This window comes from Ictalurus furcatus, chromosome 15 (genome assembly GCF_023375685.1).
Source record: "Ictalurus furcatus strain D&B chromosome 15, Billie_1.0, whole genome shotgun sequence".
NCBI classification, from domain to species: domain Eukaryota; kingdom Metazoa; phylum Chordata; class Actinopteri; order Siluriformes; family Ictaluridae; genus Ictalurus; species Ictalurus furcatus.
This window is the reverse complement of record NC_071269.1, coordinates 18498691-18524803: the sequence shown is the minus strand read 5'-3', so window position 1 is coordinate 18524803 and position 26113 is coordinate 18498691. Positions and strand designations below refer to the sequence as shown.

At 37.7% G+C, this 26113-nt stretch overlaps 2 protein-coding genes across 5 annotated transcripts; one reads left to right on the top strand and one right to left on the bottom strand.

Annotated features, from left to right (window-relative positions):
* The first annotated feature begins 1099 nt into the window (after positions 1-1099).
* cables2a (Cdk5 and Abl enzyme substrate 2a) lies at positions 1100-15260 on the top strand. 3 transcript variants are annotated; one of them, XM_053643439.1, is made up of 9 exons: positions 1101-1712; positions 3361-3453; positions 7488-7565; positions 8284-8374; positions 9375-9543; positions 9648-9745; positions 10109-10215; positions 10954-11158; positions 12667-15260. In XM_053643439.1, exons 1-9 carry the CDS (start codon positions 1201-1203, stop codon positions 12805-12807), a joined length of 1494 nt encoding a protein of 497 aa, XP_053499414.1. In that variant the 5' UTR covers positions 1101-1200; the 3' UTR covers positions 12808-15260. The 3 variants fall into 3 exon arrangements, with proteins under 3 accessions (XP_053499417.1, XP_053499414.1, XP_053499416.1); XM_053643442.1 differs by lacking the exon at positions 3361-3453 and having other exon boundaries at positions 1100-1712; XM_053643441.1 differs by lacking the exon at positions 7488-7565.
* A 102-nt stretch (positions 15261-15362) lies between these two features.
* LOC128619324 (proteasomal ubiquitin receptor ADRM1) lies at positions 15363-22506 on the bottom strand. Of its 2 annotated transcripts, none has more exons than XM_053643443.1 (10): positions 22373-22506; positions 19324-19533; positions 18873-18989; positions 18649-18769; positions 18047-18133; positions 17797-17878; positions 16825-17072; positions 16339-16496; positions 15720-15822; positions 15363-15616 (listed from the first exon to the last, which is right to left on the bottom strand). In XM_053643443.1, the coding sequence occupies exons 2-10, from the start codon at positions 19531-19533 to the stop codon at positions 15513-15515; spliced, it is 1230 nt and encodes a 409-aa protein (XP_053499418.1). In that variant the 5' UTR covers positions 22373-22506; the 3' UTR covers positions 15363-15512. The 2 variants fall into 2 exon arrangements, with proteins under 2 accessions (XP_053499418.1, XP_053499419.1); XM_053643444.1 differs by having other exon boundaries at positions 18047-18127.
* Between the last annotated feature and the right edge of the window lie 3607 nt (positions 22507-26113).

Below are 26113 nucleotides of genomic sequence, written 5' to 3'. Positions count from 1 at the left end.
CCTTAGACAACTGAGCACAAGATGCAGGCAGCAACAGCATACACTGAGAGGCATAACCTAATACACAATTATGCAATTACGTATAAGGATCATATACTAGGGCACCACAAATGTGGGGAAGGTGGGGAACCTCAGAACTTCTTCCTAGGATAGATTTCCCCTGGAACGGACCCTCTCCTGGAAGAAAATTTGCCCAGTGGTGAGGTCAGTTGGCCAAAAATTCCTTCTGCCACCCCTGGTTATATACATCAAGTATAAGGAATATGGGTTAGACATTGCCAAGGCCAATGGAGGAAACAACAAATATCCTGTGGAACCTTCATGTACAGACAGATTAATAAGCATCAGCAGAAATAGAAATAATAAGTAGAAGAATCAATGTTAATATGAAGACCCTGAAAACAGCACAGGTAATAATAATAGTGATGCTACTCTAGCAAAGTGATATGAACATCTAAAGGATGGAATATGATAAACTGCAACAATATGAGGAACTAAAAGAGGAACTACCGAGAATATGCAAGGTTAAACAGTGGTGTTCCAGGAGCACTCGAGGCTCCATAGACTGGAAGACTGGCTGCAACATATTTTAGGAATGACATCAGAGTCAGTACCAAAGAGGATCAGGATTACAGGTACAGCAAAAACACTGTACCACATCCCAAAGTGCAGCCATGTGGAGGAAGCCTGAGTGTTTGAATTTGTGCAATATAGTTCAGGAATAAAAAGCTCTAGGTATATCTATATCTATATCTATCTATCTATCTATCTATCTATCTATCTATCTATCTATCTCTATATATATATATATATATATATATATATATAGATAGATAGATAGATAGATAGATAGATAGATATAGATATATGCACACACACACACACACACACACACACACACACACACACACATATATATATATATATATATATATATATATATATATATATATATATATATATATATATATATATGGTTTCAATAAATAGACAAAATATAAATTTTGTACACACTGAAACAATGTTCAAATTCAAGAACAGGCGTCTCGCAGCCTATTGGTTAGCAGTCAATAATTTACATGATTGTAGCGAGCTCGACCAATTAGATGTAAGTGGGCGGAGCTTGAAGGGTCTTCCTGAGTAAATAGGTTTGTGTGAGTGAGTGTGTGTGCGCGTGCGCCACTGCCAGCGTTCTGTAGAATGGCGGCTGCGTTTTGCGGGCTTCACGGCGGCGCCACGGCAAAGACACACAAAGAACCTCCACGGAAAAGTAAAGATTCACGTCGGAGACAAGCGGCCCTGCTGTTTTTGAATAACATCTCTTTAGACGGACGGCCTGTCTACGCTCTCGGTAATGGCCTCGGAGAAACCTGGAACCAAAGCGTTGAAGTCGGACCACCGGCGGTTTCTCTCCCGGTGTCGACGGCGAGCAGCTGCGGAAATTTCAGCCAGCTGTCACCGTTCAGTGGAACTGCTTTACCGAGGACTAACACTTGTCCCCCGGCTCCGCTCCCCCTGACAGCGATAGCAGGGCTCATTCAAGGGGGAAACAGCAGTGAGGTGTCCTTGGAGAGCGGAAGAATGGATCCTTTGTCATCTGTAGGATTCCCTCTTCCTCCGACCTCCGGAGCTCAAAACCAGCACCCGATCATCGCTAAATCTCCGGCCGTGGTGTCAGGTGCGAACTCCGGACCTCTGGATCTCCGACAGCGGTGAGTGTTTTCTTTATCCCTCCGGGTAGGTCTGTAACCGTATCGGTATGTTTCTAACGTCACACGTTTCAACACACACACACACACACAGAGCTGTTTAACAGAAACCTTTTGCTCATAACAGAAGAGGGATCAATCATCCACCTCCGAGACATCAGTAACAGCCCAGCTGTGCTTTTTGGTTAAAAACACAAACCAAGGCTGTATATAAGATCACTTAGGAGTTCATTGTTTCTTATAGTCACACTTAAATAAATTGGATTACATCACCTAATAGTATGTAACATCTTTAAAGCAAACAAAACGTTCTCCCTATGATTTATATACACTCATCACTAACAGTGAAAAATCTCAACTTCCGGCTTTTTATAAGAGTTTCATTTTCAATTTGGAGAATCAAAACTTTCATTTAGGAGGAATAGATGATCATGTACTGTTAATAGACTTCAAAGATAGAACTCTTCTCACTCAGTCATTAGAATAAGAATATTGGAATAGAGGAATATTAAAATATCCATTATCTTAGTCCTGTTAAAAAAAGTTAACTGTTAATTAGGAATGCACAGATACAATAGTTATTGTCAATATCAGACCAGTACTGGCATGGAACACTGGATTGGTGTTTACATTTATTCATCTGATCAACCTTAAAAAAATAAAAACTAACTCCTCACTAACATGGTTTTAGCTTGACAGAGTTCTTTGACTCTGACCTAATTGTACTAGCATGAAGTCATTTTTCTGTTGGAGATTACAAAGCACTACACTTGTAAGCCACTTTTATATAAGGGCCTCTGTCAAATACCAGGAATGTGAATGTAAATATGTGCTCATTATGCCATGAAGACATGTGTCGAAGTTAAGTGACAACACACATCTCTGGCATGAACACAGTACTAAGTGACCTTAAAGCTCACCCCATCATGCCACTCTGCGTTACTATAAGGCTGTAAGCATTGGATCAGTATTGGATGTTGGTTGATGCTTGGAGTTCTGATATGCGTGTCTTATTGAAAATATAAACTTGGGATTGGGATCCAGTGATATTTAGTTAGAAGTCTGATCTAACTAATCTCAAAGTTTCAGCCAGTAAGTTTGTTTGCTTGCGTGCCCTAACTTGTTTTGGGTGTGTCTGTGCTTGATTCAAGAGGAGGCAATCGTGTCTTTACGTAAGGTCTTGGATGATACGTAACGATGCATCTCAATGTAAGAGCATTGCTCTTGGTCCAAGGGGTTTATCTTAAAGGAGTTGAAGGAGTCACGTGGCCTGTGAGAGGAAACAATCAGTGGTGTTTGTGCTGCCATTAGTTTGTAACAAGTACAGCAGGTACCTTCTGACAGTTTGCGTTTGTATTTGTATTTGTAACAATAAACATGACCGTGTTGTACTTTAACAAATTTTCCATGACTGTTGGTAGAACTTTGTAGATTAAAAAAAAAATTTTTTTGGAACCTTTGTTTTGAGTTTGAAAGATTGAGTTTGTTTAATAATATTAATAGTTAAGAACACAGATGACAAATGAAAGTTATTTAAATGCTTGCTTACAGCTACCTTTTTAAAGCAGCTAGCAATTAACCTTTCTTATGATAATGGTAATAATTTATTAGTATGTTCATTAACTGAGTTATCTTTGCTGCTTTGTTGCAGAACACGTAATCAGTCAGGGTCACCTGGGCCCGTGGTTTATAAGAAGGTGCACTTCATCAAAAACATGCGGCAGTATGACACTCGAGGCAGCAGGTGAGTCCGAGTGTGTGAGACAGCACAGACGATTGGACTATATTAGGAATGAGCAAGTCTGTATTTGCATTTGAACTATATGTATTTTTTTAAATCATAATCCCATAATGAGAATTCAGATATATTCAAGATATTTGCACTTGATTAGATGAGGTGTTTTGCAGTGTATGAACTACGCATACTTTCCTTGAGAAACTCTGTAAGGGAAGTGACGACTTCTCAGAATTGAACCCCATGCTTCCCATGACATTAAAATCCTGTTATGCATGACAAACAATTAATTCTTTGATCACTACAAACCCTGTATTGATCTTTCTCATGCCAACCCATACTTGTTCACAATCAGCATTTCCAATTTTCCAAAGCTTCTTACTCATTCATCTTCTCCTTCTTACTTTCACTCTCTCACAGCTGTCACTTCTCTAATTCTTGTCCATACCTTCTTTCACCAATTCACATATCTGTTTTGTTCTAATATTTTCTAACCTGGTCTGACCCTGTGATTTAGTTGTTGTTTTTTTTTGCAAAAATGTGAGCGGCAGATTACACAAGTTGGAGTGTCAAAGCATTGATTGTCATTCATCTCTTTAGCCATACAACATTGCCTGAGTCTAATGTGTCCTTCATCTTCACCCAGCTCACTCTGTCATAAGCTGCTGACGTGTTGCTTTGCTATTGTATAAACCTCTGAGCAACCTGACAGAGGTTTTTTGCTAATGATAGTCCGTGCCTAGAAATCGTGAGATTTGACATGACAGGGCATGTTGTTATGTATGAAAATAATTAACAATGGGGTGATGTGATGCAGGCCAGCGCATTATTTTTATATCTATTTTTTATCTAATAAAAAATCTATTTTTATTTTATTTTTAAAAATGTTTATTTCTCTTGTACCTCAATAATTTGATAACAGTTAATATTTTTAGTTTAGTAATAAATGACATCATATATTTTATCGATTTACAGTTACACTTCAGGTTGTGGTGCATCCATAAATCTAGATAGTTCCTGTTCCAGTTATAAAGAGTCATCCTTTCACCAGCTTCCCTGTTTCTCTCTGTTGAAGTTAATAAGACAAAAAAGCACTTGTTCTGTTCTTGAAAACAGAAAGCACGAAGTTTGCTGTCCTGAATACGCTCTCATGGAGGAAAACTTATTGATTTTACAAAGCGTGGACACTCGAGACTCCTTCCATAAATGTTAAATAAGTGTCTCCTTAGAAAAAGTTTCTATATTAATTAAGATACTAATGGTTATGCATTTTTTTTATTTGTTAAATGACTCGTGTTTAAAATGTTTATCAGCTTTAGATTATGTAGAGCATCAGTCCCCATACAAGTCCCTGTGAATGAGCTGTTACTATAGAAATGATAACATATTCGACTGAATAAAGCCAGCACTGTTATTTTTTTTAATAACTGCTGTATAGAAAATTAATCACCTTCTGACCAATCAGATTGGAGAATTCAACAGCACTGTGGTATAGCACTATTTATTTAAAGGTACAATTCTAGGCCTATCATTTCAAAACTGTGGTTTGCAGTGGTGTAATGAATTCAACAGCACGGTGGTGTAAACAGAAGTGTTAACAACCTTATTTTTAAAGGTTTATTTAATTTGAATTCAATTTTATTTATATACAGTGCTGTGGAGAAGTATTTGCCCCCATCCTGATTTCTTCTGTTTTTGTGTATATCTCATACTAAATTGTTTCAGAAATTAAGACAAAACCTGAGATAAGCATGAAGTTGGTTAAAAGGTTTTACCCAGTAACACACTATGATCTGGGGGAAAAACATGCCATTAATTAAACTAGTTTAATTTAATGTTTGAGGTATGTTTCACAAAGGCAGAATGTTCAGCTATTAAACAAAAAAAATTTTGCGTCATATTTGTGATTTGTTTATTTGCTAAAATAAACAAGTAAAAAAAAGCCAGATGAACATCCTCTAAGTGTGGTGTTTGTAAGGGCTTGTATTTCAGGAGCGGTTGAACTCCTGGGAGTTTCACACACACAACAGTCTCTAGAGTCTCTACAGACTGGTGCGAAAAACAAAAAACATCCTGAGTGCGGAGGGTCGGTATATCCATATCCATCTATCCCAATACCCAATTTCCATGTCACTATCAAAGTCACAGAGATCATATCTCCCCCAGCCCCCCCCCCCCCCCCGCCCCATTCTGATGTTCGGTCATTACCCAAAGCTCTGTATCTGCATGGTTTTTTAGCTTTGCACTGTTGACACATGATTGGCTGATATTATATTTTTGTCCCATCCCCTCTCACTTCCAAGGATTTTTGAAAATTGTAGAAGTTTGGTTGAGCCAGACTTCTTAAAATGGCATTGCTCCATGAGCTTATTGATATGCAAAGATCGGCTTCCCACATAAGGCAGTAAGTGAGTCAGAGTGTAAAAGTGGGCAGTAGGGTAGAATTGACCAAAAAAGGACTGCATGAGTCTCTACTGTGAATAAGTTTTCTTCATTTTCACAATGACTAGGCACACACATATAGTACTAACGATTAGTACCATACAGGGCTTGATGAATCATAAATTCGTTATCAAGCCTAACAAGCTGCCCCAGTCTCGTGTTCTTGTTGTCTCGATATGAAATTGGCTGGCCTTAAATTGGTGTCTAATGTAATTCCACACAAAAAATATGAGCTACTTACCAGTTAAGTCCATTCCACTGGTGTTTAACATGATTTACCTTAATAATAAAAATGACTTACCAGTGGACAGAATATAGGACACCCCACCAGCAAGCAAGTGAAGCACATTATGTCCAGTCAACAACTTTGTTTATCAGCAGCTGAAATCCAAAGCTATTACACCACAGTGGCATTGAATTCTTGATTCTGATTGGGCAAATCAGCACATCTTTGCAGTAATGCTGGTGGCAAGGCAAATCCAAGTTTATATTGATGCACTTCTTCTAATATGTTATCATTATCACCAGAAAGAATTTTTAAATGATTTTTAACTTGCTCAGTATGGAATATTTTTTACTATTTAAAATCTCTATTTAAAATGTCCTTTTTAATTGTGTTTATTTGAATGTTTATTTAGTCATTTGTGTGTTTGTGTATTTATTTTATTTTATTACTTTGCTCCTGCCATTGAATATAGCCCCTGATGCTGGCAATGGTGTTAAAAAATTAAGCACCTATCCTGATACGTTACTGTTAAATAATACCAGGACTTGTATAGTGGACGATCAACATAAATGGATTAAAAAGATGTGTAATTGCTGATAAGTTGAAGTTTTTGGAAGGAGTCTCCGGTGTAAGTGCTTTCTAAAATTCAGAGGTTAAACTTGAAGTTTTTTCTTCCCGAGAAGGTCTTCAGAACAGAGGGCTTTGAGATTTCTGGTTTCTTGATAACATGACAAGCTGAATGTTCCACAACAATAAATGTAACTATGAATGGATGAAAAGTTAATTGTTGGAACATTGACATTGATATAAAACACTTCAGGACATGCTTTTATAAGATAATCACACCACCCCATTGTTGGTTGATTATTTTCCTATAACAGCACACCCCATTGTGTTTTATTTCTTGCGCAGGAATATTATGCTGTACTTGTCCTAGGTGTTTGGGCTAATAATTTGTCCACCCTTGGAATAAATGGCAAAATATCTGGTTGTAGCAATCATAGTATAGTGTATTATTTTTATTTTAATTAGCCAATATTTTGCTGGTTTTCACTTCCCCTTAAAGACACAACGTTGAGCACCAATGTGCTTGTTTCTGTATCTTTCTGCATGTTGTCAATATGGTTTGGGATTAGGCTTTAGGTTAAAGTTTTGGCTAAGTTTGGCTTGTAACTAAGTAACCGCATTTGTCTCGATAAGCAGACACGCAAACATGGCACTAAATAGTAGTACGTTAAGTTTACTTCTAGATTTAGTTACATTAAGATTTGGGTCTGTTTGTTTGTTTGTTTGTTTGTTAGCTGATGCTGGATTAAAGCCCTGGCACTGATGGTGTGTTCTGTGTTTGTATTTGCTGTGTGTGTGTGTCCTACAGGATTGTTGTGATATGTGCCAAACGGTCTCTGTGTGCTGCTTTCTCTGTACTGCCCTATGGGGAGAGCTTTCACATCAGGTACTGAACTGCACACAGCCAGCCACAGAACACTTTTTATTACAGGGATGGACAAATCGTTTGTCCCCTAGGCTTGGTTTTCTTCTCAAAATAGTTCCTCTATTTAATGGAACATGCAACATAATGAGATATTGCAGAAAGCTCTATCTCCCGCTGGGCAAATCAGATCTTGATCCTGACATCTAGGGTTTTTATGGTTTCTATAACAAGCCTAGTGTGATTATTAGTGCAGGTATAAACTGATTCCTTAAAAATTTGATTATAATAAACACTGTGATTTTTCTGTGTGAAGTTCATCCTCTAAAGCCTTTTTTGTTTGTTTGTTTGTTTGTTTTAAATCAGAATCAGTTTCATGTATTTGTCCACCTCTCATCCATTCTCCATTGTCATCATTTACATAAGAAATCATAAATCCAACACTTAAAGTGCTTTATTGTATCGCTGAAGATACCAGAAACATAAAGTGTGCCTTCCCAAATACCTGCAGCAACTTTTTCAGTTGCAGCTTCTCTAGTACAGCATATTAAAAACAGTGGGGTTTTTTTGATAAGGAAGCCTTTTGTCAGCATTCGACAAGCCCCGAGAGTGAATCTTATTTTAGACATGGAGCACAGTGCCTTATTTAGTAACTCTCTCTGTGTCAAATCTGGACTGAGCACTATGCAATGTGCTGGTGATGTTGAGTAAAGCTGTCTAACTAGATATCCATGTAATCCAGTGAGGAGGCCCAGAGACAGAGGAACCCATCAGGAGGAGCAGTTGATACGGTTCCTGTGTTGGAGGGTGTGGAACTGGGGGCTTTGGGGAAGGTAAGAAGGGATTTATTTGTTATTTTTATGTCATCTTGCATGCATATTTTGGGAGTGAGTTTTTCCATACAGCTTGCTTCATGCAGTTGTACAGCTATGAGATCCTAACTGCAGTCTTATTTAAGTACTACCTTTGTGTGCTTTTGTATGGCAATTACCATACTTTCAAAACATTTTTATACTTGAGGATGATCTGTTTTTTTTTTGGGTTTTTTTGCCGTGACTGACTTTTATTTGTAAACCATTTATTCAAGAAAGAAATTGGTGTATAGTGTGTTTATTATTGATATTAATAAGGCTGTCATTTTTATATATATATATATATATATATATATATATATATATATATATATATATATATATATAAAATATTATATTTTATATATTTTATCTCAGCAATGAGTTGCACCAATGGAACAGGTTTGATCATAACCTAGTGCAACTGTAAAGTGCCATTAGGTTTCAGTCTACAAACTATTAAAGATATGAATATTTGCAACAAAGAAGTGTTAATGTAGCTTTAATGTTTTAACCTAAACCCACATCTATCCATTAGTAGTTGAAAATGTCTACTACAAAAATGTTTTTTCGTGTATACTGTTGCATTTTTATGCTGCTCAGTTTATGCAGTCACATGACGATTAAGTAAGCAGCTGGTTCAATTTTGCTTGTTGCTATAGTTTGCTGCTAATTTGCTGTTAAAGTTGTTGCACCAGAACCCCAAACAGCAGAAGGAACAATCACAAATCAAGTACGAATGCAAGAAATGAGTACTTTCATTACCCACATCTATATACCATCTTTCTTGGAGCCAAGGTTTTGTTACAGATGAAGCAGACCGCTTTACAACACAAACAAACTCGCGACTAACATAATTTAGGATTTACAATTGCAGATGACTGCAGGTCATGTAAGAATTACAAGTGCAGACATCCAACAATTCTGAAGTGTTCACAGTCGGTTTCTTATGTGTTTGCGTCTGTTTATCTCTGTGTTACAGACAGTATCTTATGCCCGGTTCCTACTTCCTACCAATGCCCTGGTCAGGCAGAAAAGCAGTGCCCCTCTGGATACCGGCACTGTTCAGACACCGATGTCCCGCAACTGGATAAACGGCCAGAAGAACTTCTCTCACCAACGTTTCAGTAGCACCGTCGGACAAGAAGCTGGTGTGTTACCGAGACACTGAAACAATATAGCAGCCACCTTCACAGTAGTGATGAGAAGAGTTTCATTTGACATATTTTGCATATCATGTCTGTCTCTTCTACAGGTGCAGACGAGTTATCAGATTATGACCCCAACCTGTTGAGTGACCCTCAGTGGCCATGTGGGAAGCACAAGAGGGTCTTGATCTTTAGTTCTTATGTGGTGAGCTTTTTCATTCTGGAGCACCAGCATCATTCACTGATGTCTTACAAGCATATTACCTAATTGTAAGCATTTATAATTAATGGGTACAGAGGGCACAGTAATTTCTTATGCTTTTAGCACTATATTAGGCCATCATGTGACTTCATTAGCAGGTCATATGATGAGGAAATTAGCTGAAAGGCTTGGCTAGAGGCACACGTTATAAACCACATTGCAGGGACTGTCACACTCTGATCTCTGTAAACACTGTAAACCAGGTTATCCGTTGACAGTAACTGCTTGTATTTTAGTCACTCATTGATCATGAATTAAAGTCTGTATGACGTAAATCTTAAACAAACATGTGTTTGTCTCTTTCAGACAACTGTGATTGAATACGTAAAACCATCTGACTTGAAGAAAGATATGAATGAGACGTTCAAGGAAAAGTTTCCCCATATTAAGCTGACACTGAGCAAGATTAGAAGGTAAGCTTGGGACAGTACACCGTATATCTGTGGCTTAAATGTGCCCATATTTAAATATATACAGAATAATATTCCATCAGCTCCAGAATTATTGGCACCCTCTAAGGCAGTGTTCAGAAACAATTAGTATACAATAGTGTATGCATACGTACTTACCTTTTCATTCATTCATCTTCAGTAAGCACTGTATCCTAGTCACTGTGAATCCTCAGCCTATCCCAGGAACAGTGGGTATGAGGCGGGAATACACCCTGAATGGGATGCCTGACCACCGCAGGGCACCCGCACACATTCGCGCACACTGTCATATCTGGGGCAATTTAAAGTTAGCAGTTCACCTACTGCCATGCTTGTTGGGAGGTGGGAGCAAACCAGAGAACTTTGAGGAAACCCACGCGGACATGCAGGCAGTAACCCGCTCAGGATCAAACTGGGGGTCTTGAAACTGTGAGGCGGTCAACGTTACTTACCTTTTTCTATAACAAAATTCATTTGCACAAGTATGAATATATAGATAAATAGTCTAGATATATAGCAGAATAGATATTTAGTATAGATAATTATCCAGAGATGAAGAATGGAGTGCCAGTTATTGTGGAATTGTCCAAATCGATTGCCTAGTAAAAGCAAGCTGGGTAGAAAAACCTCACCCAAGGCAAGAGGTTTGTTTTGGTACTATATATATGTAACACTTCTTACACCTCTGCCACTTGTGGTTGACTGTTTCTTGACACTCAGCTTGAAGAGAGACATGCGTGCAGTGAGCGAGGAGTGTGGTCTACAGCCGGTTACCATAGCGATGGCCTATGTGTACTTTGAGAAGCTGGTTCTGCAGGGTCGACTGAACAAACCCAACAGAAAACTCGTATCTGCGGTGTGTGTGCTGCTGGCAGCCAAGATCAGCAGTGACCTCAAGAAACTGGAGGTCAAACAGCTGATAGATGTAAGTGGTATTTGGCCAGATAAAAAATGTTATGACAAGTTGGATACCGACTCTTTCTGGTTGAATATTAATCCTTGTCATTTTGATTTACTCGTATTTCATTGAAAACAAATTCCACCTGTATTTACACATTCCTCTGTTTATTTCCATGACCCTTGTTTACATGTTCCTAGTACATCATTACTTAATTTACTAGCGTATCTTGTCTTCAGTGTATAGCAAAAACAAAAAAATTGGCTTTGATGTTCCAATACCTTCAGATGGGACGGTATATTCAAATAACAAAACATACCTTTGAAAATAACAATTATAAAAACAAAGATTTGGGGGGGAAAACACTTACATACATTAATACTGTAGAAATGAATTGTCTGCATAAGTGAGTCAAATAAACCTTAATTTAAAAAAGATTAGCATTAATTTATTGCACAATGTCACAAACGTGTATCATTTTTCTACACACGTGTCCAGATTCCTCTAGAAGAAAATTCGATTCCGTTCTAACTTCTGTATTTTTAAGGTTTTCATTTGACTTGTATATGTATATCATGTGTATTTAATATACAGTGCTGTGAAAAAGTATTTGCCCCATCCTGATTTCTTCTGGTTTTGCATATATTTTATACTAAATAGTTTTAGATCTTCAAATGAAATACAACATAAAACAAAGGAAATCTGAGTTTATTTATTTAAGCAAAAAAAAAAAAGTGATTCAACAACTATCACCCATGTGAAAAAGTAATTGCCCCCTTAAACTTAAAATCTGGTTGCGCCACCTTTAGCAGCAATAACTGCAACCAAACACTTCTGATAACTGGAGATCAGTCTTTCACTTACTTCTAGGATTAGGATTTACTCCTATGCTTTGGATCTTTGTCTTGCTGCATAATCCAGTTGCACTTGAGTTTCAACTTAAGAACTGAAGACTGGACATTCTTCTTTAGGATTTTGTGATAGAGAGCAGAATTCATGTTGCCCTGAAGCAGAAAGCATCCCCACACCATTACACTTCCACCACCATGCATGACTGTAGGTATGATGTTCTTTTTGTGGAATTCTGTGTTTGGTTTATGCCAGATATAACGGGACCTCTGTCTTCCAAACAGTTCCACTTTCAACTCATCAGTCCACAGAACATTCTCCCAAAAGGTTAGAGGATCATCAAGGTGTATTTTGGCAAAATTCAGACGAGCCTTAATGTTCTTCTGGGTTAGCAGTTGTTATCACATCACCAACGCCACGCTTCCTTAGACGCCATTTTTACCCAGTGTCTTTCATCTTATCGTTTAAAAACTGTATTTTGTGTTTACTCAGGTCGCCTTCGTTTTATCTCAGCTTTTGTTTTAATTTCTGAAACAATTTAGTATGAGAGATACACAAAAACAGAAGAAATCAGGATGGGACAAATACTTTTTTCACAGCACTGCATAAAACATACAGGATATAATTATAGTAATTGAGTATTTTGTTTGCTCATTCTTTGTCTCTGTGCTGGTGTTGGCGAACAGAAGCTGGAGGAGCGTTTTCGAATAAGTCATCGGGAGCTCATCCCCCTGGAGTTCCCCGTTCTGGTTGCACTGGAAATGGCTCTCTACCTCCCGGAAAGTAAGGTCATGCCACACTATCGCAGGTTGGTGCAGCAGGTGTAGAATCGGAGAAAGACCCTCCAGCTGCTGAACCCTAAACAAATTCGGTTAAACACAGGACTCTAATGACCTTATTGAATTCAGTTGTGTGATCGTCCAAAAGCATTTTCAGTCTTCCATGTAGTATAACCCTCATGGTTGGAGTGCTGGTAAGTTTTGGAGCTGGACATTTATCACACTTTTTTTTCTGAAGTGTTTTTACTTATGACTTTTTTATGTCATTTTTCTTCAATATTTTATTTATCAATACAACTGTGTATTTATAGATTTTATCTTTATATATGTGGACTGACTGTTTTTCCCCCCCAACTTAAGGTAATGTGGAGTGTATTTTGTCTGTGTAATGTTCTCAAGCATATCCTGAAAATGACTCTATGTTAGAGATGACGTTTTTCAGGCACGTTAATTGTGCCGTCCTTATCAGATGTTCCATGCGCTACCTAGTTATATGGTTTCGTCTCTTTTCGCTCTGTAGATTGAGTGTGCAGTGAAATGTTGTGTGAGCAGTGTATGTGATTCTAATGTTGAAATGTTCTGTAGCTTTAGATACGAGAGTGCCAATTTAATTAGACCAGCCTGTAATTATTTGGTTGAAACGAGATTAAGTTATTCATTTTTTCTATTACTGTATTGCACAAAGGAGTCGAAAATGGAAACTTTAAGTATGTAGTTCTGAAAATGGTACAAAGTGCATGTTGAAAAGCTTTGCTGTGTGGACATCGCTGTGCTCTGTGTGTATTTAATCACCACTGACTAATAGGGGTTTGGTGGTTAGTCCAAACACTGTATGGCAAAAGATAAATCGCTGTTTATGATCCTGTGGTCTCCTGAGTAACAGGTAAAACCATCAGCGAGCCAGTGATCTGTTTGTGTTGTATTGTGATGTACTGCATTTGGTGCAATGTGTACTCGTCATATGAATGTACTGTATGCTGTACATAGTCACACTTATTTTATCTGGAACGAAGACAGAAGCTATAGCCTAACAGTCCACAGTAGATAAGGCTGAACCACTGTGAATGACTGCTATAATTTATTTTCCTAGGAATTTATCTATGAACCAACAAATGAAGTTCAGTTGTACAGTGCTGTGAGAAACTATTTGCCCCATCCTGATTTATTCTGTTTTTGTGTATATCTCGTACTAAAGTTTTAGATTGTCACAAGCCTTAATGTTCTTCTGGGTTAGCAGTGGTTTTCGCCTCGCCACACTTCCCGGGATGCCTTCCCCCCCTAGTGTATTTCATGAACAGTCACCTTTACTGGTCCAAGACAGGCCTGTAGGTCCTTTGATGTAGTCCTTGACTCTTTTGTGACTTCCTGGATGAGTAGTTGCTGTGCTCTTGGGGGAATTTTGGATGGTCAGTCACATCTGGGAAGGTTCACTACTGTGCTGATTTTTTTTTTCCATTTGGAGATAATGGCTCTCACTGTGGTTCTTTTGGAATCCCAGAGCCTTTGAAATAGCTTTGTAACTCTTCCCAGACTGATGTATTTCAATCACCTTCTTCCTCATCATTTCTAGAACTTCTTTCAATTTTGGCATAGTGTGTTACTGTGCAAGACCTTTTACCCAAATTCATACTGTTGAAAAAGTTCTATTTAAGTGTTGATTTGATTGAACAGGATTTGCAGTAATTAGGCCTGGTTACATCTAGTCCAGCTGAACCCCATTATGAATACAGTTTCATAGATTTGGGGAATAAGTAACTACAGGGGCAAATATTTTTCACACAGGCCCATTGGTATTGGATAACTTTTGCTTCAATAAAAGACTCTCATTTAAAAACTGTATTTTGTTTGCTCGGGTTGCCTTTTTTTCAAAGTAACAATTTAATGAGATATACAGAAGAAATTAGGGTGGGGCAAATACTTTTCCACAGCCCTGTGTTTTGAGGTACGCAGTTGTTAAGAATTGACTGTGATGGATGTTGTCTTAACATTTTCTCTCAGGGAAGGTTTCTGATATTAACACTTTCTTTGTGAACTGTATGTCTTATGAACTCTGCATTTTGTTTGCGACTTTTAACAAGAGCATTTTAAACTCTTGTTGTTATTAAAGTCATTTAGAAATAGCTATTTATTTTTTAACATAAATCTTTTTTATTTCAGCATGATGTGCCTTGTTTATTTCACTGATCACTTTGCTGCGGTGCCATTAATCCTCTTCTACGTATACATTTGTATGATTCCACAATATTTTGTCACCAGCTTTGGAAATAGTAAAACGCCTGCGACAGTCCAACATTCTAGGCGTGTTGGATGGCACATGGTCCGACACTGTATAATACACTGTGAGATGTTGCACAAACAGAATAACTCGAGCACATTTGTATTTTGTGTATTAAGTCTTTTTGCCAAAACACATTTTTCAATGACATGAAGTGGTAGTGTAGTTTCTGTATAATGCCAAAATGTTTTGTGCTGTATGTATGTGATGTTTATAAACATTTCAACTGTTCAACTTGGGGACAAATTATTAAATATGATGAACTATAAGCCATCACGCTCATCTCTTCTTCTTGGAGTAACTGACAAACCAGACACACAGCAATAAGTGATTTTGTCACCTGCTTTTGATTATTTATTTCATCCCAGCACTGATCATGTGTAAAGAGAATTACTAAATTAAACTGAATAGACACAGGTCAGAATTTGAGCTATATGTAAGTTAAAAGTAAGTAAAACACACAAAAATCAAAGTTAAACTAATCAAGGCTCATGTCTTCCTCATCATCTTTCTTGTCTTTAGGCTTTCCTTCTTGCTCAGTTTTAGCTTCACCTTCCATAGCCTTGGCAAATGCTTCTACATCTGTAAAACATACATTAAGTCAATGTAAGTCTACACGTTACAATTTGTATATAAAGGATGTGGTTAGGTACACCTGTTCTGGATGGAAATGATGCATACTTGCCTCCTTTATTGGCTGCATCTACAGCTTCTGAGGGCAACCCGAACTGATTCATCAGGGGTCCTAACTGTCCTGATGCTAGAGCACTGCTAAACAAACTCATAGCCTACACAGAGAGACAAATTGAGGAGAACAGCTCTTCAGATTGTGTATTAGTCCTGTTTGTCCTGCTTAAGATTGAGTTTATTGACGCTTCTCCAACAACGTGTACATTCACTGCATCATTACTATGACCAGGGGAGACGCGTTTACCATTGTTGTCATCTGTACGCAAAAATGCAAAGGAAAAACTTTTCCATTTTTAGTACATCATTGTCGTGTAAACTTACCCTTAGTCAAATACCCCTGATCTAGACCAATAATTAACCAAAAACAAATCTGTGCAGGGAATGGATCACCTGTTTCGAAGGATACAACCTTGCGTATCAAGCAGAAGGCTAAATATGGGCTAAAAAGCTAAAGCACACTGTGTTATCTTGCACTACATCTGACCAAGACCAAAAATAGCCTCAGATCATCAGGCAAGATCAAGCTTTATGTATCAGCTAGCTAAAACGATGGCCTCTGCCTTTCATGAAAACATCTTTGCCATGGAAACACATGACCCATGTGATAATCTGACCTGCTGAAACTGTGGTGAGGTGAGCGTGTTATGGAGCTCGTCTGAGCTCTGAGGAAGAGACTCTCCAGATGGAAGGAAGGGAAGTAGCCGCTGCTGAATCTCTGCATTCGCCAGGATCGGTGCCATGATCTCTGGTGTTAAAACGCTGGCAAGATCAACTGTTTAAAGAGGAGTACAACAATAAGACTAATGATGGCTGCAAAAACATAGCCTCATACTAGTGTGTGAAGTTCAATGTGATGCCAGACTTTCATTTGTGTTTTTTCTAGCCTGGAAATATGCTTTGCCCCCAGCTGACCCAGAAGAGAATGTCTCAGTGCTGTCCTTTTTTAAAAAAAAAAGGTAGCTCATAAGGCATACACAGTTTTAACAGAGCAGGTAAAGTCAGTGTTATCATCACATTTGTAATTGTCCTCATGGGCAGCAGAGAGCTCAAAAACAAACTATTTGTTCATTTTAACTCAGAATTTCTTATGCAACCCTCACCTCCTTGCCCAGTTGCAGGAACATTCATGGTTGCCAGAATATTCTGCAGGTCACTGAGCTGGATAGGCTGGGTGGGGCTGGTAGCTCCGGCAGAGGGAACCGGGGCTGCAGGAGTGGTAGGTGTGGTCACAGGTGAAGCTCCAGTGGCTGCAGAGGGGGTAGTGGGAGTGGTCGGAACTTGAGAGGAGCTGAGGCGGGTAGCTGCTGATGTGGAGGAAGGAGTGACAGCCGTAGACTGACTGCGAGAGCTTGTAGAAAGGAGGAAATTTAGTTTTATTTTATTTATAAGTTCATGAAGTAGGTAAGGCATAATATGCAAGTTAACTTAAAAACAATTAAATTACTAGCCAAATGTACTTCATATTTCTACTGAGAAATCGGAAATGCTAATTTACATTAGTTTATAAACAAGGCAGCTAGTTTCAGGTTAACTGATACATCCATATAAATCCTGAACAACTTTGTGTTCTGCATGGAAATATTTTGGTCTGTGTTTTTTGGGCCATAAGACAATGGTCAGAGTGCCTCAGATCATGTGTCTTGTCCTTTCTAATGTCTGATCAATAACAGTTCAGTCAAGGCGTAGTATGGGCTGCTGATTGGAGGAGCAGGTTAACGAAAGATCCCCTCCCAGAAGAGCCAAAAAGTCCAGGTGATGGAGACAACACACTGTGTTTGCAAGTCCAGCTCTGCCCCTAGGACTTTTGGCTCTGCAGTGTGGACTAGCTTGGCAAATATGGTGTACCAAACAGAATGGCCCATAAGTGTATACTTATGTTCATCTGTAATTATGCCTGCAATTCATTAACCTTCTGAACCCCCAGGACTCAGGTTCCTCTCTCTTCTAGAAAACTTTATTATTAGTTTCATTGTAGTTACCGAAAGACTCGCTAGTGAATAGCTAGTGAATAATTTGCTTCATGATGAATAACTGAATAATACATGTAAACGTTAATTATTTCCAAGTTTTACCTGGAAGATGAACTGCTGGTCGCTGGAACACTGCCTCCCAGCAGGCTGGCAAGTCCAGGTCCAGCTAAAGCCCCCAGACCCCCTTGCACAGGAAAGAAAAAGACTTTTTGTCTCAGTCACAAGAGCCGGTATGTCTTTACTGCAATATTTTGGACTTTTAACATGTCTAACCTTTCTGTCAAGATGTACACACAAGACATGCTCATACCAGTCCTCTATGACTATGTTTAAGATGAGTACCCTGACTCACCAAGCCCACCAAGTCCAGTCGGTCCAATCAGCTGCATCAATTGATTATGACTCATATTACCCAGAAGACTCTGCAGGCCACCTTCACCTTGTGGAAAGGAGACATTAGTCAGTTTAACACACTCTTTAAAAAAAGTCTGTAGCTCAGTGTGGGGGCCAGATTACAAAAACAGACGCAGCACAATGTATGAAAGCCATACAAATGCATTTCCCTATTCAAGTGGCAGCATACATTCATCCTCAGACATTTCACATTTGACACCACATTTGCATACACATGCTGCATTTGTTACCCGTTGTTGTGAATGAATAATATCAGTGAAGTCAGACTCAAATTGTTATCTAGCTATATCATATTTATTACCTGAGAAACCATATTATAATTTCTTTTTTGCTTCTTCATCAGCTAAGTTTACTTATGTAGCAGAAAATGTTTGTACAAAAACCTTTTTTCCCCATTCAATTAGCTTGCAAAAATAAATCGAAGAGCCTGTAAAAATGTACTCAAGGCCCAGAACACTTAATGAATAGTCATGCTCTAAGGGATTCAGAGGTAAGGAGCACACATCACATTTATATAATCAGAAGTGTGTGCATGTGTACCTCCTAAAGCAGAAAGCTCATGACTGCTGCCTCCACCGCCAAGGGAACCGGGTATGGGTGGATTGTTCAAGTACTCATTTACTTTCCTGCAGTGCTCATCGTCTTTATCCGTTTTGGGTTCCTACAAAAACAGAGTTGTGCTTTTAGTTAGCCTTCTAAATCACCTGACAAAAATGAGTATAAAGAAAAAAGCCAAATAAGCACCAAAAATGTGAATCACACACCTGCATCCAAAAGAATAGCCGCTTGGAACCAGCTTTAAACTTCAGCACGTAGACGCGACCTGTTGTGCACTGACTGACTCTCTTGAACTCGCAGTCATCCGGAAAAATAATCAAGTCCTTTAAAGTATAAATATAATATCACAGCATCTAATATGAAAACGAGCACACTGATAAGCCATAATTTGCGTGTTCAATTAACATTCTCACTAATGACAAGTCCTACAGATAAGCTTGCGTTTTAATCAGTTCTGGCATTAGCATGATTGAACACTTCTTACATTCACTGTATGATCAGTGGAGTTCACAGTATGCTGAATTAAAAAAAAATAATATCCATATCCATAAAAATGTTATATACACTAATAATGTTTCATACATTATTTACTAATATGTAGCTATTAGCATGGCATCTAGGCTAATTGAAAACTGCACTACAGAGCTCAGTACTAACATCTTCCACGTTCCCAGTTGTCCTGTCCTTCCAGCAGAAGTGAATAAGTGAGTCGTCAGTCTGTTGAATGTAAACTTGACCTTTGCGTTTGTCAGGGGTCACGACGCTTCCTTTCAGGCTCATTTTTCCAGCACGGAACTCCACCAGGTATTTGCTGGATGAGCCCCGTGACCCAGACACCAAACTTGGAAACAAGGCCCCAGAAGACATCTGCAGTGAGACAACAGAAAGATTACTAAATCACCTTTATACAAAAACAGAATTAGGACTAAAAGAGCAGGATCACATACGCAACACTGATCAGACTGTACAAAAAGAGCTAATTTATTCGATGTATATTTTCAGTGTATTATACTGAAGTTTGAACATTATAGCAAGCCTGCACTAGCCTCATTAACTGCTGCTTCACTAATTAGAGCACAGAGGCCCAAAAGGATCTCTAAATTTGTCTAGCTTCTCTTTTAATTCTCTTTAATTATCAAAACCATATGTATAAGAAGTCCAGATGTTGCTTTGGGTTAAAACTAACATGCTGAAGGCTAATCTTATAAATGAGAACATCACAATCATATCAATTATTATAGCTGTTTATAAATCAGTGTTCGTAGATTTAAGAAGCATCAACAGCAGTAAAACACATGCTCAAATGGGTAAGATTTGTGTATGATTTTTTTGGTACTAATCTGCGTTTAGATAATGCTAATTCTAGCTACTTTGCCAAGGTGATAAGCTGAGCAACAAGCAGTGTGTCCTCTTCATAGGAAGTGCTTAAAGGTGTGCTGTTCCAGGATGTTCGTTCTGCTGCTACCCGAGTGTCACCGTGCACTTTCTCCATGTTCTACAAGACTACCTCGCCAGTCCCAATGATGTTAGTGTGGTGGTTATTTTCAAAAACATTTCCAGCGAGTCCTAAGGTGGGTCATTATCCAGGTTCTTCTCACCACCCCTTGTGGCTGAGGTGTGAAACAGAACGCTAGACACATATGTAAATGTGGCTCTATAAACCCCAGATAACTGCCAGTATTATTCTGAACCAGTGGCAGCTTGGCAAGAAGTTTCCAGGGAAAATGGCCAAACGACAGTTGTATTTACTGCAAATACTGTTACATGCGACTTGGTGATTTTGTGGACCACGCTCTGCACACACAGTGTTGGCAAATTAGTGGCTGTAATTTTTTTAGTTGAGAAAAAAATTCCAGCGCCATATCTTTTAGCGCAGATGTGAGCGGCTGTCCTGCACTCCATACAACTCATGACATCACCGCTGCTGGTTATATGACAGTGTGTACAATATTTTGCAGTTTTTTTGTTGTGATTGTTGCAAAGTAAATAAATAAATTGCACAAAATTGTTTTGCATAGTCTTTCGCAGTGATGTTTGTTGGTAAATGAGACCATCTAGCTGTACTCATGTTGGACACATGTGAATTGAAGAGGGCTTTGGCTGAATGTGCGTTAGATGACGTTATACATGTTTTGGCCCAAATCTGCAGCAATTTTGAAAAATTGCAAGCTCCTCCGAATATCATAGAGCTTGCGTGATCTCACGTTTTAATTTCTCCAATCGCAAAATCCTGGAGGGACTGATATGACTTGAGAGAGCAGGTTCGATTGACCCGATTGAGTTGTGGTTATACAAGCCTATGTTCCCAATGGCCAGCCACTGATCACCAATTTTCTCCAATCACTGACTATCAATGTTTATCCACCCACATATTACTTTGTTCTTAGTTTTAAACTGTCTTCTTGGCAATGTTTACAATGAATATACGTGAGTTATTGCATCTGTATCAGTTTCCTTCATGTCTATTTCAGACTACTTACTAATACAGCTTCTTTTTCCTCTGCATTCTCCATAGAAATTAATCTGTAAATATGTAACTGGTTTGTAGTGCTATGGCCAAACAAAACTTTATATAAGAAATAAAATCTATTCTTATTTTCTATTGTTACTATGATAAACAATTTCTTGGAAATTCTATTGGACTCTGAATGCCCTGTAATCTTCCTTACGTAACACAATTTAATATGCAAATAACATGCAAATGAGTCAATGATGTCATCTTGCGCTCTCTAGCGCCCTCTAAAGCATGTATTAGCACCTTTCCCCAATTTAATAGAACAATAATAATACTAGGCTGTGTACAGTCTGTTCTTTTTAATAGACTGACTCACATTGTATGCTGACATTAATGCTTAATCAGTCAAGACAGAACGTTTCCCCCAAAACCATCGATAATGTTATTGTCATGTAGATCGTAAATTGTTTTATATACGGCTTTTTAATTAATTAATTAATAAATAAATAAATAAATAAATAAATAAATAAATAAATAAGTGTACAAATAATAATAACACTAGTTTTTATATTCTATATAACAGTGCAATATGTTATTTAACTGTTTTATTATCGGGAAACGGTCAAGGGTTTGAAAATGCGATATTTCCAACTCCTTGTGACGTATACAAGTACTCCTGCGTTAAAATTCCCACACACCTGGTAAACGTAATTATCCCTATTTGTAAGTTTATGCGTAAACAATACACAATAAAAGTCTTTATAGTGAAATAAACTCTTGGTTAAATAAGTCGGCATGTAGTTTTAGTGTTTGTTTGTTTTTTAACGCGACTCGCTCCCATGTTTCGTGAACTGGAGGAAGTGAAAGGTTAGCTTGAACATATTAGCTAATACATGCACTTTGTACAGGAATGCGTATTTGCTAGACAACTGACTGCTGCTAACTAAATAATAAATAAAAACAAAACAAAATAAAAACAAAACAAAACAAAATAAAAACAAAACAAAACAAAACAAAAACAATAGGCTTATATTTCACTAGTTTTAACAAACGTGACTGTAAATATAATAGCTACCTGGATAAATAACCGATGCTAGCACGAGCTAGCCAACTATTACATTGCTATCCAGTAATACCTCCGAATTGATATTTTCAGACAAACCTCTTGAATTTCATTGCAATAAATCACGTATCACATACGAAACTGTTAGTATTGCAAATTATATAGCAAAATTAGACATAACAACTTACATTTCTTTGACTGAAATGCTACAGTTATACAGGAACAGGGAAGACGACAAACTTAGAACTAAAATGACGAGTGCGTGCTACGTCATTGGTCAACCAACCACTCTGTCTTAACGCTGATTGGTTACTGCGCATGTCATTCAAACTTCATACAAGGGCGGTTGGCCAAACGTGCACCGTCATGATGGCCGAGTGAATAATAAAGAAAAGACTCAGTGTCCCACGTGTACAACCCAAGTGTTCACTCCCGGTATTTCCGGGTGGAAACGAGTCTTCTTAATTTACCTCTAGTTCGCAAATTAAATATATAACTATCACGCAAGAATTAAATGTGAATCCTTTTTCATCATAGTTGTATAATTCGACATTTTATGTGCAATAATTCCTTTCAAATAGCATTTAAAGGGAATGACTTACAGTCATATAACCAACTGTAAAGTGTTCATCTAGGTGTCAGCTATAATGCACACCTTAGATTTTTGATATTTAACAAAATAAACTATTAAATCATAGGTAAATTTGATATGAATTTGACTACAGAATGGGCCAATATACAAAATATACCATAATTTAAAGCTCAATAGCATTTGAAGGTAATGATGTACAGTCATGAAGCCAACTGGAAAGTGTTCAGCTAAATGTCAGGTATGATGCACACCTTTTAGATTGTTTATATTTATTAAAATAAGCTATTAAATCATATGTAAATTAGACATGAATATCACTGCAGAATGGGCCCATACACAAAATATAAAATTATTTAAAGCTCAATACCATTTGAAGGGAATGACATACAGTCACACAACCAACTGTAAAGTGTTCATCTAGGTGTCAGGTATAACGCACACCTTTTATATTATATATTATATATATATATATATATATATATATATATATATATATATATATATATATATATATACATACATACATATATGTGTATGTGATAACACCAAATTTAACACACCTGCTCCCCATTCACACCTGAGACCTTGTAACACTAACAATTCACATGACACCAGGGAGGGAAAATGGCTAATTGGGCCCAATTTGGACATTTTCACTTAGGGGTGTACTCACTTTTGTTGCTAGACATTAATGGCTGTGTGTTGAGTTATTTTGAGGAGACAGCAAATTTACACTGTTACACAAGCTGTACACTCACTACTTTACATTGTAGCAAAGTGTCATTTCTTCAGTGTTGTCACATGAAAAGATATAATCAAATATTTACAAAAATGTGAGGGGTGTACTCGCTTTTGTGAGATACTGTATATATATGCATACACATATGTGTGTATATACATATATATATATATATATATATATACACACAAAAAGGTGTGCGTCATACCTGACACCTAGATGAACACTTTACAGTTGGTTGTGTGGACTGTAAGTCATTCCCTTCAAATGCTATTGAGCTTTAAATTATGGTATATTTTGTGTATGAGCCCATGCAGTAATAAAATACATGGCAATTTTTATATATGATTTAATAGTTTATTTGATTAAATATAAAAAATCTAAAAGGTGTGAATTATAGCTGACACCTACTACATGAACACTTAACAGTTGGTTGTGTGACTGTAAGTCATTCCCTTCAAATGCTATTGAAGTTATAAACATGTTTAACAATGTCGTATGTAACTTTAGAGATGGTCCCTTAATTTCTGCATATCTGCGAATATTGAATGTCCAACGTCAAACCAACTTTATGCCAGTTTAAAAGTGCCCCTCTCAACATTAATTAATAAACAATTATATTATGTAAAAAGCATCCGAGTTCAAATTAACACGAGAGAGTGCACAAAACACTAGCAAATTAAATCACAAGAAAGTTAGAGAATTTTCCTATTTATTTGTCCCATTTTTGTCATGACGCAATCATGATGTGTCTCGCTTCAACAGTCAGAGAGGTATGCTGAGACTACTTCTACTAACCTTTTCATAATATTAGCAGTATTTTATATACTTATCGCCGGTAGTTTTCAAATCAATTGAGAGGGAATATGTTGGTAAGTACTAGCTACTCAAGTTTGTTACATTTCCAGACATGCAAGTAACCTTGTTATATTATGTGTGTTATATTATATTATATTGCAGGTTGGAGTCAGCTCCAAATGGGTGGGATTTCAGCTCCACGTACAAACCTCCAGAGGATTTTGACTGGTTATTGTAGTGTCTGTCATGTCAATTAAGCTGTCGGGGTTTTTAAATTTTAACCCTCTATGGAACTAATCATGAAATCACAGCTAAAAAAATGTATTACTTTATATTTTTTTAGTGTATTTAAGGCTATAATCATTTTACAAAACTTGTTTTCTACATTTGACCTTTGATCTTTTTTTAGGGTACCGTTACTTATAACTGACTTTGTCCCATTTGGGTAAAAGATTTTTGGTAAATTTTCTGAAATGTCACACATTCAAATGTATTTTCACTGTCTAGAAAGAAGTTAGCCTGTGTCTTGGTGTTTCAGAAACATTTTTAAAAAATCTTTATTCACATTGCATTTCATCTTATGCTACTATATTTGTTTTGGAACTCGTGTAAAATTGTCTGAAACTTGAGACAAATTGAAGTGCAATTTCACTCTTAGTGAATCAAAAACAGCAGTGTAACAATGTTTTAGAGTTTTAAAAACAGTACGCTCTTCTAGTTCTGTTTTATGTTGTGCTACAGTAATTGATTTCATGTGATTTTCATTTTTACTCACATGTGAAAATCAACAAGACAGTTCTTTTTGGGTGTGAAACACGTTTCACTTTGTCTGTGCCTTGTCTACAGAGGACATCTGCAACTGCTGTTTTGAACTCTCTTAGGCTGAGTTCCTCGCTTTGTTTAGGAGAGGGATCATTGTCCCTTCAGTACAGCAGCCATGCATTTACACACAGTACATCCAGGATATGAAAGAAAATAGGAATGTACCATTTCCGTGACCGAATCTTTGTTTGGTACAATGCAAGCAAGGAGTCCATCAGATCAACACCTCCCATTTTTTAATTATACATCACCACAGAGGATGGACAGTTCACATTGATGTTCTGATTTGTCCTCCTGTCCCAGCATTGCACAGTGGAAGCTGGGTAGGCCCCAGTGAATGTGCTCAGAAGGGTGACAGTGCAGTTGTTTTGCCATTTGCTTGTGATTATTTGCACATCCTCACACATGGCTACCTTCTCATCAAAAGTGCGCCGTCCAGCCCTTTTCATTTCCTTGTCAGTTTTCAACATGCACCCGTTCAACCTGTTGATTCTCACTGTACCAAGGCAGTAGACCCCTCTCTTTGCCATTTGAACTTCAAGGCCTATGCTTGTGAACCAATTGTCATGGTACAGCTTGAAATTCGGTATGATGGATGCCAGACGTAGAACTATGTTGCTACTGGCTCCCAGGTCAGGCATTCCACTGACTGGTAGTATTGTGCCTGTTTGGAACTCAAAGTTGTATGCAAGCATGTGCAGCCAAACCACACAAACCATGTACCCCCATTTATGGGGCTTGCTGTCGTACTGCTTCAGTCGACTTTTTCCTTTGTATGGAATTATTTGTTCATCCACACTTAGGTGTTCATCCATTGGAATGCTTCTCATTCGTTCTACAGCAAAGTTGAGGAAAGGTCTTATTTTGAAGGGAGGATCTCGATTTGAGTCATCATTGCCAAGGTCTAAAGTGTTGACACTGAAGTGGAGGTTGCTCTTGATTTGTTCCCATCTTTTCATTGGCATTACATCAGGCATC